This window comes from Adiantum capillus-veneris, chromosome 4 (genome assembly GCF_014529385.1).
Source record: "Adiantum capillus-veneris isolate H3 chromosome 4, ASM1452938v2, whole genome shotgun sequence".
NCBI lineage: Eukaryota > Viridiplantae > Streptophyta > Polypodiopsida > Polypodiales > Pteridaceae > Adiantum > Adiantum capillus-veneris.
In genome coordinates, this window is record NC_140934.1 from 119,609,127 (window position 1) to 119,629,698 (window position 20,572).

General features: G+C 47.0%; 1 protein-coding gene across 3 annotated transcripts in view; it reads left to right on the forward strand.

Annotated features, from left to right (window-relative positions):
* Window positions 1–20,572, forward strand: part of LOC147459892 (U5 small nuclear ribonucleoprotein helicase) — a 253,188-nt gene that overhangs the window by 88,952 nt on the left and 143,664 nt on the right. For all 3 annotated transcript variants that reach the window (XM_086511073.1, XM_086511074.1, XM_086511075.1), the window contains exons 8-9: window positions 1,599–1,715; window positions 1,790–1,849. In XM_086511073.1, the coding sequence (XP_086367199.1) occupies window positions 1,599–1,715; window positions 1,790–1,849 (177 nt within the window). The remainder of the gene's footprint in view (window positions 1–1,598; window positions 1,716–1,789; window positions 1,850–20,572) is intronic.

The window sequence follows — 20,572 nt, forward strand, 5'->3', positions numbered from 1 at the left end:
TTCGCGTCATTACCTCCGGTATGACTAGGGGAACATTTTACAACTCTGCCGCAAAGTCAACTGGGCAACCGGTCAGGATATTTTTAAGCGGCGAACCCGAAACGGGAAAATGCTTGTAAATGCGCCAAGTGGCACATTTCTGTGCACTTGCCTCTCAAGGGAAAAATGGGAGCTGAATTTTAAACTGGGAGAGAGCCTCTTTTGCATTCTGTCACAGGTTAAGAGCTATGGAGTGCTTCCTTTCCCTCTTATGTACAGTGCGGTGCCAGGAGTGATGCCCAGCACGCTACGCACTGCCCTTTGTCTCCCCTACGAGCAGTATGTTATGCCCCAGTAGTGGGCTTTTCATTTGACCAATGTACAGTTATGTGGGTTCATGCGCGATTGCCGAGGCAAGAGCCTCTTGCACAGGTACTGGATTAGCTAGCGGCTAATCCCCCGTAGGTACAGGTGAATTCGGAGAGGTTTCACGCCAAAAATCTTGTACGATTCAAAGGGCAAGTAGCCCTACAGGTGCCGGAGCTCGAGGTCTTGCTACAGATGCGCATTTTCGGGGCAGAAAACAGAGAATTCAGCAGGCTGCAGATTCTCGCCAGGTTTTGAAAAGTGTCCGTATGCATCGGGAAAGTCACCTATTGCGTGGGGATACTGACTGTGAAGCGTCCTAGTACAGTTATGTTGCCGAAATCGGGCCAGAACAGGTGTTTCTTAGCCTAGATTGTGCGGGGCGGCTTGTAGGAGAACACAGGTTTTATTCCCTCTGTTAAAGAATAAAGAAATACCGAAAGGGGCGCCAATTTTGGGGCCTACAGGTTGTCGGCGTCTGCTCGGAGCATTCTAGCTCCCGAGCCGTGTGTGTACTTGGGTGTTAATCCTCGTTACAGGTTACCTTTGCAATGTACTCTGTGTGTGTCTAAAGTAAAGAATTTCGGGTGAAAGCAAACGTCTACCGGCCGGTTTCACCACCTTTGCTTCTAAGCTCGCTTGATCTGTCGGCGAAAGAGCAAGTCAAATTGTGGGTTATATGGTGTTGGGTGAGGGGGCTTCAGTTGAGTCCCTCTCGGGCGGAGCAGAATCTTCCGTTTGTGTCTACTGCTGTGCAGTGTGAAGGCGTACGAGGACGGTTTGAATGCGAAGGAGGTGGATTGGAGAGCGAAGGCAGGCCTGCCAACTCCTCCAAAGGAGAGAAAGAGAAAGTAACGCACGGTGGGGGGGGGGATAAAGGGGCAGCACGAGAGGAGGGAGGGGGCAGCGCGAGATGTGGGGGGTGGAGCAGCGCGATGGCGAGCAGCAGCAGCGGGCGTCTTCAAGCAGTCTTCAGCGACATTGACAGCTGTTACTACAGAGGTCCAATGAGTGTGTGACTTGCACTGTGTTTTGTGTGTGCTTTTAAAATTTTTTCAGGTAAATATGTGTGCATGTTATTTTTGCATGTTCACTTGTAAATTTTTGCAGTAGAGCTGCTGTTGGCAGTTTGTGTCATGTAGGTTTTCTCCACGTGTTTATAGTGTTTCAGTGTAGAATCTAACCACATAGAAAGAGATTGAAAGGAATGCTTTTAGTCGTTGTGACAAACAGAAGGGTTCACAATGATACAGGTAGAAATAGCGGAGCTTGATGAGTTTGCTCAAACAGCGTTTGAAGGATTCAAGACTCTCAATCGCATCCAAAGCAGAATATTTCAAACAGCATATCACAGCAATGAAAACATTCTTGTAAGTTTTGATGCTTATAATTTTTTTGGTGTCTTTTTAGAGGTTTGGAATGAGTTTGTGCGTATGCATGGCAGGTATGTGCACCTACGGGGGCTGGCAAGACAAATATAGCAATGATTGCTGTTTTGCGTGAGGTAGTTAATTATCCTTTGAAATGACTGTGATAAAATGATACCATGTGAAAAGTTTGTTCTTCTTCTTCTTGTTATTTTTGTTTTAATTTTCGGCCTAGCAGTGGTTGAAGTACTCACTATTAGAATTGTTCGTTTCTCAATATTTTGTGGACTGTACCAAAGAAGGGGAAGCCGTGGCCAGTGGCTACCATAGAGGGAGCAATAATTCTTGTCAACCAAGTACTTAGGCTGCATGTTACCTTTTTTTGTTCCTTTGTACAACATAGAAGTTTGCCCAAAAGTAGTAGGTAGTTTCTGTCAACAGGTGTGTAACCATGCAAAAGCGTTCAACCTCATTGCTGAAGCCACCGGCTTACAACTCCTCCCACATTTCTGAGCAACTTCTGCGTTTTGTCTGGGCCAAGCAACTGAAAGGTGCAGTCCCTACATATGCAGTCATGTTTATTATAAAGCTATGGCTGGCAGATAGCCAAGTGCGCCAAGAAAGCACAGGATGTGTACAGCTGGATATGTTTGGCACTATCTAAATTGATAGAAAACTGGAAAGTTGAGCCACAAACACCCTAGTACAATCACCTCGAAGAACGAGCTGAAGTGAAAGTCGCCAAGGAAAGCACAGGATGTGTACAGCTGGATATGTTTGGCACTATCTAAATTGATAGAAAACTGGAAAGTTGAGCTGCAAACACCCTAGCACAATCACCTCGAAGAACGAGCTGAAGTGAAAGGTCACTGAAGTTTTATCTAGGAGATTGTGTAAAGCGGAAGGAATTATATTGAGAGGTGCGTGCGCTATGATAGGAAACTGGAAAGTTGAGCCACAAACACCCTAGTACAATCTTCTCGAAGAACGAGCTGAAGTGAAAGTTGTCAAGGAAAGCACAGGATGTGTACAGCTGGATATGTTTGGCACTATCTAAGTTGATAGAAAACTGGAAAATTGAGCCACAAACACCCTAGTACAATAACCTCGAAGAACGAGCTGAAGTGAAAGGTCACTGAAGTTTTATCTAGGAGATTTTGTAAAGCGGAAGGAATTATACTGAGAGGTCTAGTAAGCAAGAATGCATTGGATTTAGTGCATATAAATATAGGGTCGGGCAAAGACTGCATCTATGGGTGACCTTGTTCGGAGCGTGGTAGTTGACGCATACGCGGATCTTATTGGATTGCTTCTTGGGTGCGATGACCATGGGTGGTAGCCACTCAAAGTGCTCCATGGGCACAATGATCCCTGCTTCTTGCATTTCCTTTAGCTCCAGTTTGACGGCTTCTGCATACTTGGGGTTAAGCTTGTAAGCATGGCCTCTAGCTGGCTTAGGCCCATCGACCAGGGAGATAGTGCGGACACCCAATTTGGTAGGATTCCTTCCAAATCTTTGTAAGAGCAGGCAAAAACATCCTTGAAAGAGTGCATAAAAGAAACGTTCCGTTGCAATTGGTAGTGTTATTGAGGTGTGTGGGGCAGAGTGTGCTACAGCTCATAGTGGTAATCGCTTTGGTACATGAGAGATGCACTAAGGAGCTAGGTGTGTGAAAGTCCAAGGGTGATGCCTTATGTTAGGGCTTAAGTACATGACAAAAGCACTAGGTCTGGATGCATATTTGGTTTTTTTTTTTTGACAAGATTACTTTTCTATCCTTTGCTATCGTCTTGTGCAAGACCCAAGCTCGTGTGACAAAGCAATCCTCAGCTGGTTTGTGTTGGCCCCATTTAGGACAATCGGATTTCTCAAAAAAGGGAGGGGGGGATTTGGTGGTGTGGCAGTGGAGTGGCTTGTTGACATTGTGGTGGCCAGGCAGGACTACTGTGCGGATGTAATGCTTTACTGATGATCTCGCAGCTACACAGGTAGATGACAGATGGCATGTAACTTTGGGCAAAATTTTTGTTGAAAGCTTGCCAAATCCTTTCTTTAGCGGCTTGGTAGCTAAAGACCTCCGCCAATGCATGGCACTGCCCCTGAGAAAATCGGTGGCTTGAAGGATCTTTGATTCTTCTGAGTAGATCCCCATAACGTAGATGTTGTCAAAATGCTACAGAAACTGCAAAGTTTTCCTTGGATCTTTCTTCCCCAAAAAGCGAGAAAATTTCTTGTGAAGTTTGGAACTGCCATCTTGCTTTGTTTGCTCTTTTGGGAGGATTGGTGTGAGGATTAGTGGTGCTAATCCTATAATTAAGACTTAAGACTTCATACTTAAGATCAAACTAAGACTCAAAAGATTGAATGTGTGTTTGATTGATTGAATGAATGCTTGAAAACCGAGTACAATAGGCTCCTTATATAGGAGACGAAGAGACACAAATGAAAAGACACGTCTCATGGTGAAGAGACGTGACTTTAAACGTAAAGACACATCCTTTTGGTGAAGAGATACAACCATTGGACGAAGAGTCGCAATCGTAGAGCAAAGGGGTGTGACCAGTCGTCGAAGGAGCGTGGCTTTTGGCGAAGAGGCATGTCTCTTGAGCGAAGGGTTGTGACCATCTAAGCATAGGGGTTCTCCTTGGCATGGCACTTTGCGTATCTGCAACTAGGAGTAGATGTAATACTGCAACATAGTCACAATCGTGACATTCCCTCCCATTTAAAATGACCATCGTCGAAGGAGCGTGGCTTTTGGCGAAGAGGCATGTTTCTTGAGCGAAGGGTCGTGACCATCCAAGCGTAGGGGTTCTCCTTGGCATGGCACTTTGCGTATCTGCAATTAGGAGTAGATGTAATACTGCAACATAGTCACAATCGTGACATTCCCTCCCATTTAAAATGAGAGCCTTGGTTAAAGAAACGACTTCTGATGTTGATAGAACTCTGGAAAAGCATTGAATCTCCGAAAATCTTCAATCTTTGAGTTATATGAAACCTTTGTCTTGAACTTTTGCTTCTTGCGAAACCTTTTTGCTTTGATTGCTAAATCCCATGTCATTGCATCGTTCAAAGACTTTTTAGAGGAATCTGGCATAATCAGGTTGACTGCAACAAGAGATTGATCTTCAAAATCCTTCATGTGATGTAAGATTTCTGGTTTAAGTTCTTCCAATAACTGCAAAATATTTGGTGAAGAGGAAATCTTCTCAAGGCACTCTTCAAACGGGGTAACTTCAACTTTGTGAATCACTGGAGAGAATTTTAGATCGAGACTTTAATCATCTTCCTATAATGAATCCCAAAACTCTTTAGAATCATCTTCAGAAACTGTCACCTCATGATCCGAGAAGCAGTATGATGAGTTCGTAATGAGTTTTGCGTTTGTATCTGATCCAAGCGAGTATGAAGTGATGCGAGGCTTGTGAAAAGTGTGGCCATCTGCTCCTTGATAAGAGTAAGGGCATCATCAGATTCACCACCTCCGTCCTGAGAATTCGGCATGGTTACGCCTCAAAGGGAACTCGAATAGGTGCTGAAGCAGGTTCTGGGACGGGTACTTCGGAAGCCAAAACTATGTCTAGAATGGGTTCCGACTCTGGTGAATGTGGAATCACGACCTGTTCGTGTGTCGGTAGAACCTCTTCGGGAGTCTTGCCTATGTACGATAGGTAGGAACCTTTTTGTGGCGTCCGTCGACCATGCAGCATGCGGGGGAGTGTGTGCGCGAGTGCCAGCGCGAAAGAAACTGTGGCTGGGCTTTATATATTCTAATGTAAGTCTCTTTGGATGCCTTTTTTTTTACTTGTTACTTGAAGGTGTGGTTTCACATGGTTTTAACCAAATTGGGGCAGTCCAGCCAAGTGTGGTTTCACATGGTTTATACAAAATTGAGGCAGTCCAGCCAAGTGTGGCCGGCCACTAGGCATAAAAACTTTGGGATGTTCAATTAAATTCAGCGCTGCTGTTACTCTAGCGAAGAGATTTTCCAGCGCAAAGTGTGCCGTGTGCTGTCACTTGGGAGAGAGAGCGCCTGGGAGAGACCTCCTTGCCAACCATGAAGGGGTGCAATTCAGCCCAGCAAATCAGCCATCGCTAAATTCAACAATCAGCCGTGCACACACATCTTTGTTCTGTCTTTGAGATATAGAATTGGGTGCACGAAGTTCTACGGGTACGCTGCGCACACACACATCTTTGTTTTGTCTTTGAGATATAGAATTGGAACATACAAAATCAAGTTACCTCATATGGTCGTATGTACCATCTTTCTTCTGCTTCCATGCAACTCCGAGAAGGGGATAGAGTGTAGCGGCAAGGGTGAGAAGCTCACAACCTTCGGGTCTCGAAAAAAATTTGCTTTGATACCACTGTGAGGATTAGTGGTGCTAATCCTATAATTAAGACTTAAGACTTCATGCTTAAGATCAAACTGAGACTCAAAAGACTGAGTGTGTGTTTGATTGATTAAATGAATGCTTGAAAACTGAGTACATTAGGCTCCTTATATAGGAGACGAAGAGACACAAATGAAAAGACAAGTCTCACGGTGAAGAGATGCGACTTTAGACGTAAAGACACATCCTTTCGACGAAGAGTCGCAACCATTGGATGAAGAGTTGCAACCGTAGAGCAAAGAGGTGTGAGCAATCGTCAAGGAGTGTGGCTTTTGGCGAAGAGGCGTGTCTCTTGAGCGAATGGTTGTGACCATCCAAGCATAGGGGTTCTCCTTGGCATGGCACTTTGCGTATCTGCAACTAGGAGTAGATGTAATACTGCAACAATCACAATCGTGACAATTGGCCTGCTATTACAAAAGCACACGACTGAAGCTTTGATACCACTTTAACAGGAGGGCACCACGTGCCAATGAAAAAGGACATACGAGACAACTTTACGAACAAAAACAACTGAAATATCTCTTATTCCGAAGGGGGGTGACACCACTCAGCTCCGACAGTGGAGACCTATTACCCTACTCCCTTCGGTCTGTAAGATATTAGCGTTGATGATCAGCCATCGCTTGCGGCCGTTCTTACCCAATATTATTCATACTTCTCAGACAGGCTTTGCCATGGATTGATGCATCCTGGATAATATCTTCACTTTTTATGAGGCAGTGGAGTGGGCCAGATCATCTTCTGAGCCTCTCGCTTTTTTCATCCTTGACTTCGAGAAAGCCTACGATCGTGTTGAGTGGGACTTTCTCGAAGGAACATTAGCTAGGATGGGTTTCCCTTCGAGATGGATCTCAGGCATTTCCGCTCTCTTCAAGACTGCCAACAGTGCTATTACTATTGGTGGTTGTGTCAATCGCAGTTTTGAGCTTTCTCGATCGGTCCGCTAGGGATGTCCTCTAGCAGCATATCTGTATCTGTTTGTAGGAGAGACTATGTCCGACTTTCTTCGTGCTCAGAGCCATGCATTTTGTGGCTTGACCATGCCAGTACCTACAGCTCCAGACCTTATCGATCAGGAGTTTGCTGATGATACCATGCTCATGTTACGCTATTTGCTAGCTGCTCTTGATGCCATGCGGGAGGCCCTAGAGGTTTTTTGCATTGCCAGTGGTGCACGCATTAACTGGCATAAATCCTATGGGTTACTGGTTGGCAGTGATGACATACCTACTTGGGGGGTAGCTGATGGTTTCACATGGCTGCGACCGGGTTAGACATGCAGATATCTGGGCTTTCAGGTTGGATTAGATGTTACCTCACAGCAGCAGTTTGCACCCGTGCTACAGTCTATTCGTAGGAAGCTATGTCATTGTTCTTCACGTCATCTGTCGTTGGCTGGCCGTGCATTGGTCGCCAACCAGGTCATTCTGGCTACAGTATGGTATACGGCTTCTTGTTGGATGTTACATTCTTGTGTGATGGCTCCGCTCTGCCGCTTAGTACGGAACTTTTTATGGAGTGGCACAGACGGGACTATTGATACCTGTGCTCGAGTCCGTCGGCCCACGATCATTCGTCCTAGGTCAGAGGGAGGCCTTGGCATTATTGATCCAGAGTTACAGAGCCACGTCCTTCTTACCAAGCTTATTGTTCGGGGTCTTTTTCCCGGACAAGAACCTTGGAAGATGCTTCTTCAGGCCGCTCTTTGCTCAGTGACTCCACGACTCGGGACTAGAGATGGTCATACTTGGCAGACAGGGTATCGTTTTCTCTTTACTGATGCCCCCTTGTCCACCACCTCCCTCTCTCCCTTCCTCCGATCACTCCTTCAAATTTGGGTTTCCATGCGACGGGCTATCATACGCTCACCTCCCTCATGTCGTGAGGAGATTGAGCGCCAGCCTCTCATTTGGAATGCTGCAGTTCTTGATTCTTCGGTTGATCCACCCCGTCAACTTGGAGAGCGGACTCACATTGATTGGGCTGCCTGGGATGCTGGCCCTGCTGCCTCTATGCGGTTGTTTCATGAGACATGGATGCTAGATGCTGATTTTGTGGCAGAGCATTATGACATTGGTCGCGGGGTGGCAGACAGATTGCTTGTGATTGATACTGCCCTTCCTTCACAGTGGGATGCAATCATGAGAGGCACGGTTCAGATGCCTCCCCATTGTGGCTGGGAAGGCCTCTTTACTCAGAGCACTCTCTTATTAGTTCGTTTAGACACCATGCTGTTCACAATTGATATTGACCAGTCTGAGGGGATTCTTTTGTGGTGCGTATGCCCTATCAACTACCTCATTTTTGTGCTAATTTTTTCGATTTAATTCTTCTTTTAGTGCTAGGCTTCATTATGGCTGAGTCTGCCCTTGATCTCCGGAGTCATGACAGAAACTTCGTATGCTGAACTTTGTGTTGATGTATGCTCATGTGTGTGTGCGTGTGGTGTGTGTTGTGTTGGGGAGCATATGTTAGTACCTAGTTCTACACCCACTATTGGGCACTGACGATGTTAGTGGGGATGTCGTGGTATTTAGTCAATACTATGCATGATGGAGCTGATGGTTATATTGTCTTGTGGGTGACTACCATGGGTCTATACCTTGCACTTTCCTTCAAGGGTGAATCTGGGCTTATCCTAGATTCATCTAGGTATATAGATTGACATATGATGCCACCTTTCCACACCCTATCCTTCCCGGAGCTCGATGGGAGGCCATCAGAGTAGTTGGCTCCCGCGGGAAGCGTCGTTGTGTTGACCCTCTTTTCGCTTCCGCTGATGCTGCACTTTGGAGGCTTTGGGTGTGGGAGGGTCGTGCCCTATCTCAGCTATATTGGGACCCAGGAGAGTGGCATTGGCCTCACTCTGACCCTACATGTGCACCTCTATCCTTTTTTGAGTACACTGTCAGGATTGGACGGTTAGCATTGATGAGACAGTAGCCAGAGCAGCCCACTTGTATGCGTTTCTGGTTACATTCAGGTCTCTCTCATGCCTATCTGCAGCAGTTTTGGTCCGCCATCTGGGATTTACATGCGGCTCGTCGTATTTCTTTTCTCATGTGGATGATTGTGCATGCGGGACTTCCAGTTGGGACTTGGCTAGCTACTATGGGTCATGATCCGTTATGTACTCGCTGTCCTTTGCGACTCCCTGAGTCACCTTTGCACTGTCTTTGGTCATGCTCAGCTTCCCATGTAGTGTGGCTTGCACTTTGCTTTCTACTTAGCACAGCAGGTGTTCAGCATGGATTTCTTACTTTGGGATCTGTCTCATGGTTGATGCCGATGCCCGGCCCCCATTCTTTTTACGAGGGCTCAGACACAGATCCAGCCTTTATGCTTACCTCGGCTGGTTATCAGCGAGGGACTCTGGCTATGCTACCATAGATTGCTTGGCAGGGGGATTCTCATACATGTGATGAGGTTTTTTCAGTCATCACTAGTATTACACTATGGAATGTTTGGAGAGCTCGTTGTCTCCACATTCTCAGTGCGGCTCCACAGCTCCTTCAGGATACCCTCACTGCCATTTGGCTGGATATCATTCACACCCTGATTTGGCAATGGGATTCTTCTTCACGTGCATCTCGAGCAGCCGAGGCTCGCCGTTTTGCCTTCCTTCGGCGTTGGGCATGATCCCCACTCTTTTTCACACTTACAGGTGGACAGATTACGTGGCATTATGCCCCTCCTCGGTAGTGTCTCCTCCACTCGTCACACCGACCACCATGAGATTGTTTTAGTCGAGTTGTCACTATAGTGGCTCTCCTCCTTACATTCAGCTTGTACACCCCACGTGATAGGCTATTTTGGCATGCGCTCGGGATTATATTGTACTTAGTAATATACAGCCCTGACTTTTTCAGAGAGAGAGAGAGAGAGAGAGAGAGAGAGAGAGAGAGAGAGAGAGAGAGAGAGAGAGAGATGAAATGAAATGAAATGTTATATTAACGTCTTCAAAAGGCCAAAGTGACCTATGAGACCAGAAAGTTACAATCGGTGTATATGGTACAAAGTCGGTTTAACAAAATAAATTAAACTAAGATAACAAAATATAAATACTGCAGGACCCTAAACTAAGCAGTACAATGTGAAGACAATATGGGAGGGGAGTAGAGATCCATCTTCATCTGCACTCTGGACGACGAAAGAGTATGGCCTGAATCCTTTGCTCTAGCCTCCTTCGAAACTGTGTAGCTCCTTCTCTGAATAGACAATGAAAACGGCCTCGTATCTCATAGTACACTGTGCAATGACATATGTAATGTACTTCTGTCTCTGGTTCTAGATGGCATAAGCGGCATATCCTGTTATCTGTTGGTGTCCCTCTGAATCTGCCAGTCTCAATCTTGAGCTGATGTGAGGACGTGCGTATCTGGCCAATGGCACAAAGCAAACCATGCGAAAGATGCGTGTCCATATAGCTAGGTCGAATCACAAACCCATCCCCCGTGAGGTGGAGAAGACGCTCTCTATAGAAAGCCATCTTCGTGCCCAACTCCTGTAACGGCTCTATCCATGTCCTCCTCGTGTCCAGCTGGATCAGATCCTGACGAATGAGTCTATTAATCTCTACCCGTGTCAGAGACCTCAAGGGTGCCTGTAGAGAGTATTGAAAAGGAGGCAACCTGTCCGTGGTGAAACCATGTGTCTGAAACCATGATGCCATCTGTGCATACCAGCATGATGTATCCCCATTAAGAGCTAATTGTTTGGAGGACTCTAGAGCCACCCTTGCATATCTGTCTCTGGTAGTATCCCACAAACTGTGTACAAAGGACACTTATCTGGTAAGCGCCTCAAATCTCCATGGGGGGGGGCAGCTATTTCCGCTCGAATGATATCATGCGGTACGGAAACCTTGGCTCTAATCAGCCGAGAGATCATAGATACCAGGGGCTTCTCGATACGCCTCCAACCATCCTGGCCTATAGAAGGTCCCCAAACCTGCACCCCATATAACATAGTAGAGGCAACCAAAGTATCAAAGAGCCATAACTTTGTCCTAGGTTCCTGGAACTGAACCTGCGAACACATCCTCTCCATTCCTCCCAGAGCCACACCAGCTCTAGTTAGTCTAGTCTCTGCTGCTCTTCTCAAAGAAAATCTCGGCCCAGTAAAGACTACCCCCAGGTAGGTGTATGTATCTGTATACTCCACAATCTCCCGACCTTATTTGAAAGTAGGTACTGATCTCCTGACCCATTGCGGTGTGGTGTTAAACACCATAACCTTGGTTTTACCTAGGTTTACACACTGTCCACTATACTCTGCAAAACTGCATAGTGCATCCAAATGTCGTTGCATACCTTCTGGTGAGTCAGATATCAGCACAATATCATCAGCATATAGCAACGATGGGATCCACGTCCCTGCCATCTGGGCACCCCTGTCACCGTCTCTGTCAATGTAATCAGACACCTCATCGACATACATACCAAATAGAGTAGGAGACAATGGGCAGCCGTGTTTCACTCCAATAGTAGAGTGAACTAAATCAGATACCCCTTCCGGAGTGCGTACATGTCCCACCACTGATCTGTACAAAGCCATAATCCCCCAAATCACCTCTATGGGCACCCGCATCTCCTGCAGTCTGCGCATCAATCGAGCTCTTGGTACCATGTCATATGCTTTATGAAAGTCCACAAAGCTACAATATATTCGTCTCCCATGTGCTCTGCCCTCCTCAATGATGGCCCTGAGTGTCAGAATATGATCAAGCGTGGAGAAACCCCTCCTGAAGCCGGCTTGACCCTTTGCTCGTACACCCTCGCCCTCTGCCCAATTACTCAAGTGTTGCTCGAGAAAAGATGCATACAACCGTGCCAATGTGTGTCCAACCATAATAGTGCGGTAGTTCCCCGGCTCTGTAGGGTCACCAGCCTTGAGGATGGGCACAATATTAGACAACCTCCAAGTCTCAGGTAATCCCTCACACATGGCATGATTGAACAACATTGCGAGAACCTCCATCAGCAGATCCTTGGCATGTATAAAGTGCTCCACTACTAGACTGTCATGATCATATGCCTTTCTGGTCCTCATCCTGTGGATGGCCCTATGTACCATCTCAAGTGTAAAGAAAGTGCTTGTAGCTGGGCAAGGCTTGGTAGAGTCTCGAAGGGGTTCTTGTCCAGGAACTGTATATAATGATGTCGCATATTGGCCCCACACATAAGGTGAAGTAATCATTGGTGGAGGGGAGTGCTCATGGAAGAGTCGCCATGCCTCTCCTGAGTTCCTACTCAAGAACATCTGATATAAGTCTAGCTGCATCTGAGCCAGGTAAGCTCGCTTCTTTCGTCGCACAAGGCGTCGGAAAGCAATCCGAGACTGTCTGTAAGTGATGACTTGTAAAAGAAGATCCCTCTGTAACTGGGCTCTCATCTCTCTGCACTCCTCATCATACCAACTATTCTGGGGCATGCTCCGAGAATGTCGTCTCTTGCCCGCCGGCTGAGTGTGTGGGTATGCCACTGATGCAGCCCCCATGCAGTGTCTCAGTCAGTAGAGTGGGGCATTCCTCCACTGAGAGGCCTTTACCATTTGTGCCAGCTGTGCCTTCCAATAGACGGTCCTAGATCTCCTCTGTATAAACGAAATCAGTCTTTGGTGTAAATTTATAGCGGGTGTTTGACGTGCCTCCTGATGTCTGGGTTGTACTATACTGAAATTTAACGGAAAATGTCAAGAGAGCATGATCTACTGCTATGCCCACTGGCCTGGCTCCCACTGTGAAATCCTGAATGCAGGGGACAAAGCTTGGTTGTGTCATAACATAATCCACTGTACTGGGCCCATGTCTGTGTGGAAAGCATTTGAAACCGGTTGCTTCGGGAAATCGCTGTAAGCCATTAAGTATGGGTAATCCATGTGTAGACGTCATTTCCATGAGGTATCTCCCATACTCCTTCTGGTCTCTGTCATCTGAGCATCTGTGAAGTCCCAACTCACTCACATCCAGCTCTCTAAGCATCTCATTTGAAGTGTCGTAGAAGACTGTTTGGGAGTTGCCCGTTCGGGCATTGAAGTCCCCTAGGAGAATGATATCACCATCCCTAGAAAACTCCCATATGTCATCATCTAGAATAGAGAAAGGCGACTGCCCTGTGGATGCAGCATACACGGATGTACTGGGAGGAATGTAACATATGGCAATATATAGGAATCGACCTGTGTCAGCTCTTTGTCTCACCCACATAGATCTAGCATGATCATCTCTTCGTACAATATGCAGTAATGGTTGTAGTTCCTCTCTGAATAGCACTACTACTACTCCTAAACCTCTACTCCCATGCTCAGATCTCGCATTTGTCCTGTGAGCTGTTTGCCATCTGTATCCCATCACAGGGGGAATTACGTGTCCAGGGGCTTGATGAGTCTCTGAGAAGAAAACAATATCCTTGTCGTTGAAACTGTCGTCAAATGCACCCACGTCCAACCTCATAGACCCATTACAATTCGAGGTAGCCATCTTCAGTGTGGTCCGATAGGTCTCGCACCGTCATGCAGTGCGCCGCTCTAAAATCACCACCCGTCCATCTTTGTAGAAGGCTATCTTTCCCTTCTCCCTTGCGAGTAGGCCTCTTCCTCAAGAATTCCTTCTTCTCTTCCAACGAGGGGAAGTGTAGTATGAGAGCTCTCCCCTTTGAAGACTGTCTCGTGCCGTCACTTTTCTTACCTACCCTCCATGCGTTTGTGTGCAAAGGCTTCTCCATCCCCATCATGGATGTAAGGCTTGTGACCTCTTTCTCCACATTGTTTATGTCCTTGAGACCGGTCATTCTCACATGTAGTGCTCACATCCGCCTTCTTTGTTTCTCTTCGAGGGTCATGTTGATAAGCGTCGATGTACAAGGGGTTTCTTGACCTTTTCCTTTCTGGCGACCTCAATCCATTTTTCGGCCTCGTCCGCCTTTTTCTGTGTCCTTGTTATCATCTCCGCCCATGAAGATGTCTTTGCCACACTCAGTTTCTCTTCCTCTGTGATCATCCTAACCTGTTCCTTGATTTCGTTGATTTCATCTATTGCCGAGGGCTGAAGTTCGCCTTCCTCTAGTCCACTGCTTACTCTATCCGCAAGCTCCTGTTTAAGGGCAAAGACTTCTTTTTTGAGTGTCCCTATCTCGGCGTTTGGGGTCTCCTGTTTGAGGGCTGAGACTTCTTCTTTGAGTGTCTGTATTTCTGCGTTAAGGCTCTCTTTCTCCTTCTTCCATTGTGTGCCTTCATTGAAGACTATCTGAAGGAGGTTGGCCTTCTCCTTCCGCCATCCTTCCATCTCTGTTTTCCACTCCTTCATTTCCCTCTCCATCTGCGCCATCCGCTTGTTTGTGAGCATGAAGGTTGCCTTTGCACGCGACTTGCAAACATGTGAGACATTGAAGGCTTCCGTGTCCTGTGCCAAGTCCTGTGCAGGGGAGATTGCTTCCATGTTTCGTTGTTCAAGATATGTATCGGGCTCACCTACTCGCGGCCTATGCAACCAGTAAGTGGTAAACAGTCTACGAGAGAGGGATAACTCACCTCAACTCGGGAGCCAACACCGCTCTACCAAAAAGAGTACAATGGGGTTCGGAGCAGCACAGCTCACCCTTCCACTGGTGTACAAAAGTGTGGGCTCGAGTCCCAATCGAGAGACCAGCCGAGTCCTCAAAAATGGCTCGGCACTCTGGCTTAGCTGAGGCCAGGTGGAGGATACAGTCAACCACAACCCCTTGAGGGTGCAATACACTATCAACCGGCTGCGGGCACTTGTCTCCGGCATACAACATGTAGCCCCACCAGGAGTGAGCAAGCTCGCGTATCCAATGGCTACCCCGCAGGGTGCGCAGCATAACGCACTGCTCAAAACAAGAGATGCAGCCCAGCCGGGTCTGCTCCCAACGCTGCCCCTGTACTGGCAAAATAGAGGCACGCGGCCCTCTGCAGGGTTAGTTCGCGGTCCTGATGTTCCACCTGCTCACAGCCCCCACAACGGGAAAGGCCTTCTGCCTGCGTACCTGTGACCTGTCTTGCTAAGGGCGCAGCCTTGCTGTATGGCTCACAGCCCCCGCAGAGGGCCAAAGTGACCTATGAGACCAAAAAGTTACAATGTGGTGGATCTGATACAAAGTCAGAGTCAGAGTAACAAGATGACAACAATGACAAAAATGAAATGACAAATGTCACAATAAAATACTATGGAATCCTAAACTACTAGGTGTGAACAACAGCTAGCTAGGATAGCTAGATCACAAGAGATCCAGCATCGGTCGCCGGCGGATCTCATCAATCTCCTCCATGGTCAGTAGTCTGACCGGGCGTTGTGCATGTCGAGCCAAAGTGATCCGAATCCTCTGATGCAGCCTCCGTCGATGCTGTGTAGTCCTCCGCAGTCGTGGGCGTCTGGATCTTCCAAGCTCAGTCGCTCGGTCGATCAGTGTGCCTCTGGTGTGAGACGACGAGCTCTGCTGTGGTAGTAACTGTGGCAGCTCTAAAGAAATCTGTGATCTGTCTCTGGGACTGGCTAGCCTCTCCTCTCATCAGGCTCTCTCTGTGTCTGTGTAGCTCGAGCAAAAACAAACCCAAGCATCTCTGATCCTCGTACTGCATGCCTCTGGAGAATGGTCCAAAGCCCTCTCTGAACAAGCAATGGAAGCGGCCTCGTATCTCGTAGTAGACAGGGCAGTGGCATGTGTAGTGCAACTCTGTCTCAGGCTCGATGTCACACAGGGGGCATGTCCTGGCCTCTGCTGGTACTCCGTTGTATCTCCTAGTCTCGATCCGGAGTTGGTGTGAAGATGTACGTATCTGGCCGATAGCACATCGTATCCCATGAGACAAGTGGGTGTCCATGTATCTTGGCCTCGTCACAAAGCCATCAACTGTAAGCTGGAGGAGATGCTCTCTGTAGAAAGCCATCTTCGTGCCCAGCTCCTGTGCTGGTTGTATCCATGTCCTCCTGGTGTCTAGCTGAGTCAAGTCCTGGAGGATGAGCCTGGTGATCTCGGACTGTGTAAGAGTTAGAGAGGGTGCATCCAGTGAGTAGTGGAAGGGAGGCAATCTGTCTATGCTGAACCCATGCGCCTGAAACCATGATGTCATCTCCCCATACCAGCATGGTGTATCTCCCTGCATGGCTAACTATCGAGAGGACTCAAGTGCAAGGCGGGCATATCTGTCTCTCGGAAGTTCCCACATGTGGTGTATGAAGGAGACCGATCTGGTGAGCGCCTCAACCACTAGTGGGGGGGCAGCTATCTCTGCTCGAAGAATAGCACGTGGTACTGAGGCCTTGGCTCTAATGAGCCGCGAGATCATAGAGACCAGAGGCTTCTCCATGTCCCCCCATCCATCACTGCCGCCTGTCCTCCCGTGATGATCTAATGAAGGGCCCCAGATCTCAGCTCCATAAAGTAATGCAGAAGCCACCAGAGTGTCAAAGAGCCAGAGCTTCGTCCTAGGCTCCTGAAACTGAACCTGTGAACACATCCTTTCCAATCTACCCAATGCTGCATGGGCTCTGGTCAGTCTAGTCTCTGCTGCCCTCCTCAATGAAAATGCTGGCCCACTAAAAACCACTCCGAGGTAAGTGTACGCATCTGTATACTCCACACACACACAGAGAGAGAGAGAGAGAGAGAGAGAGAGAGAGAGAGAGAGAGAGAGAGAGAGAGAGAGAGAGAGAGAGAGAGAGAGAGAGAGAGAGAGAGAGAGAGAGAGAGAGAGAGAGAGAGAGAGAGAGAGAACCTGCCGTTGCTCGTGGCTTGCGTAGCTCACAGCTATGCCTGGTTGGATAGCCCCCACGGGCGACTTGCAGTGCCCAATGCGCGCACTATTTTCTGGCGCGAAAGAGAGAGACCTGCGCGTTGCTTGGCACTTCTGCACTGCGTGCCCTCTGTGCCAGTGGACCTTCCGTGCTCAGTAGCCCGCCAGAGAGCCCTTCACCCTCGCGCTCAGCAGTCCCCGCGAGAGAGAGAGAGAGAGAGAGAGAGAGAGAGAGAGAGAGAGAGAGAGAGAGAGAGAGAGAGAGAGAGAGAGAGAGAGAGAGAGAGAGAGAGAGAGAGAGAGAGAGAGAGAGAGAGAGAGAGAGAGAGAGAGAGAGAGAGAGAGAGATAGATAGTTCTATTATCGTCCTGGGAGGTCAAATATGACCTATGGGACCAAATGAACATGTCACGTGGTGTGAGTGGAGTTCATAAGTGACTCTCGATGCTCAAAAATGGCTGAAATGAGCGTCGCAATAGAGAGTCCACATCGTGGTTGGGAGAGGAAGGTATGTAGGGAGAGCTCATGGCTGAATATATGGGGAAAAGAGGACCTAATGTGGTCAAAAGCTGAGCACTCAAGTAGTGTGTGGTACTCACTCTCTCGCACTTGACGAGGGCATAAGGTGCAAAGTCGATGACACTCCTCGCCAGTGCCCCAACGTCCTGTCTCACAGCGTAGAGAATGGGAGCTAAGACGAATGGAGGCAATGGTGCGGATCGCACTCAACGGGATGGGCTCAAGGATGTAGGAATGGGTTCGGTTACCTCGTTCCGAGAAGAAGAGAGATTTGTAGTTTGGGGCAACGTGTGTGGTGTAATGGCTGAAGCGAGAACCTCTGGATTTCTCCCAAGCCATGATACATTGGCGTTGTAAGAAGGCCTCATTAACTTGGGAGTCGATCGACGCATCCTTGACCAAGTGACATGCATCCCATCTTCCAAACCATTTCTTGATATCAAACATCCACCCCGAACTTAGTATTTTGCTCTTGCATGTCTTTTGAACCTTTTGACTTGCTTCATATGCGATTCTAGGAAGTCGATGCAAAGGGCTACGTTGTGTCTTACACATGTACTCCACAACCCTTTCCATGCCCAAGACCTCAATGGGAAGCGATCCGGTCTCAAGAAGTAAGAGCATGTAGGGTGTTTGTGTCTTGACTTGGAGAAAGTTGGTGAGAAAACGCTTTTGGACATTCTCAAACTCTTTCCAAGTAGACTACCCGATGCTTCCACCCCACACCTCCACTCCATAAAGAAGCACCGGTGTCACCAATGTGTCAAAGAGGTACTTTTTGAGAGCCCAACACTTGATCTCTCCTGCATTGCACATGTTCTCAAATGCATAATAAGCCCTCTTTCCGGCTTCCAAGCGACGCATTGCACAATCCTTCCATTTATGATTGGATGGAACCTCAAGGCCAAGGTACTTGAAGTGATCTACCACTTCAAGTTTCTCATTGTTGTATACAATGCATGGATTTTCGTCATTGAGGGTCTTTACAAGCATAACCTTGGTTTTGGATCCATTCACGATCAGCCCGCTATGTAGGCAAAAGCGTTCCAAGACACTCATAAGCTTTTGTGCATCTTCTAAGGTATGTGCCAAGAGCACTACATCATCGGCATAAAGCAAAAGCATGATCACCGCATTTCCAATCTTAACCTCTTCTATGCCTTCTTGCTGCATAAAATCAAGAACCATGTATTCCAATTCATCAATGAGTAGCCCAAAGAGGGTTGGGGAAAGTGGGCATCCTTGTTTGACACCAATAGTGCTTGCAAAAAATTCTGAAATTCCATCTCCCATACGTAATCGACATATCACTTTTTGGTAGATGCGAAAGACTGCATGCATAAATTCTCTCGGCACTTGAAGGCTTTGCATACGTCTCCAAAGATATCCTCGCGGTACCATGTCAAAAGCTTTCTTGAAATCCACAAAGCAACAATACAACTTTTTTCCTTTCAATCGAGACGCTTCCATAAGAACTCGAAGAGTGACAAGGTGATCAATAGTGCTATGATGCTTTAGAAAACCTGCTTGGCCAAGTGCACGTTTGCCATTCTTTTCAGCCCATTCACTTATCTTCATCTCCATGATACATCCAAATAACTTTGCCATCAAAGAACCAACCATTATAGTGCGATAGTTGTTCACATTGTTTACATCTCCTCCTTTGTGCAAAGGTTTGATCCAATTTGCACTCCAATCATGAGGCATGCCATACTGAAGTGCAAGGTTAAACATATCGCATATCCAATATCGTGTTTTCTTGCTTGTCCATTTAATCATTTCAGCCTTGACACCTTGAAGGTCACCTCCCTTGCGAGTAGCAAGTTTCTCAAGCGCACGGCATACAACTTCAATGGTAAAGAAGGGAGACATAAATGGAAGGGAGCTACAACCCTCCATCTTATCAACATTGGGTTGCTCATAGAGGTTCTTACAATGCATATACATATCCTCAAGAGTCAAGTCACCAAAGCTCTCAACGCGCTTGCCTTTTAGATTTTGCCAAAACTTGCCACATGCATGTGCTTTCTCTTGTGCTAAAAGAAGTTGTTTTTCGACTTTCCACCTTCTCCTCTTCTTTTGAACAAGTGCTTTGTATGTGTGTGAACATTCCAAGTAAACTTCCTTGTCTTTGATTGCATCCAATCTTAGCAAGTGTTTTCGGGCTTGACTACATTCCGTGTCAAACCATTTCTTCTTGGTGCTACCCTTCTTAGACCTTTTGCAAGACATGTGTTTCGCCGAAAAGCATTCCTTCGCACAAGAGAAAATTACTTCTTTGAAAACATTCCACTTGCATTCTAATGTTGGGCTCCCTTGATGCTCTATCATGCTTAACATTTGGTCCACCATATCATCATATATAAGTGCTCGTTTGAAGTCTAGATGTAGGTACAAATGATTCACATCATGATTGGAGGCTACATGCTCGGGCCGTTTACCACACTTGAGGTCAATACATAACATCCTATGATCCGATTCCGGATTCCATTCACCAAGTGTAAAGCTTTGTATGCATTCTAGAGTGGCTTCTGAGAACAACATATAGTCCATCACGCTAGCACCATTGTGCTTTCTACATGTAAAGTCATTGGTGCCTTGCCATAGAGATACACCATTTGCAATGAGCATTTCGGTACTATTGCACATATGTAGAAGTGACTTTCCATAGTGATTATGCATGTATGAGTCATCCACTCTTCTTGATACATGCGGCATGTCGACTTGTTGTGTGTCGTGTTGTAACATATTTGTGCGAGCATTCATGTCTCCAAAAACAATGACTTCACCTTGATCCTTGTAATGAGCAATGTCTTCCTCTAGTTCAACAAAGGGCTGATCTCTATCCATATTCAAGCGAGCATAAAAGTTGGAGTCATAGTGAGGAATGTAGCAACCGGCCACAAACATGACTTGACCATTTGGTGGGCTGATTTTCAGCCATAAGTAGCGTTTATACTTATCTTCTTTGACAATGGAAACATCTTTCAAACCCTTTTTGGTCATACATGCTACGCCTCCTTGGCCTCTTCGTTGCTTTGCATTTTTGGCCCACATCAAAGACTGCACATCGTATTTGTCAAATCCAAGAATTCGTTGCGCATCATGCTCCCATGTTTCGACAAGAAGTATCACATCGGAGTCATTGGTAAGCTCATCAATGCCAATTCCCGCATTCCATGGAT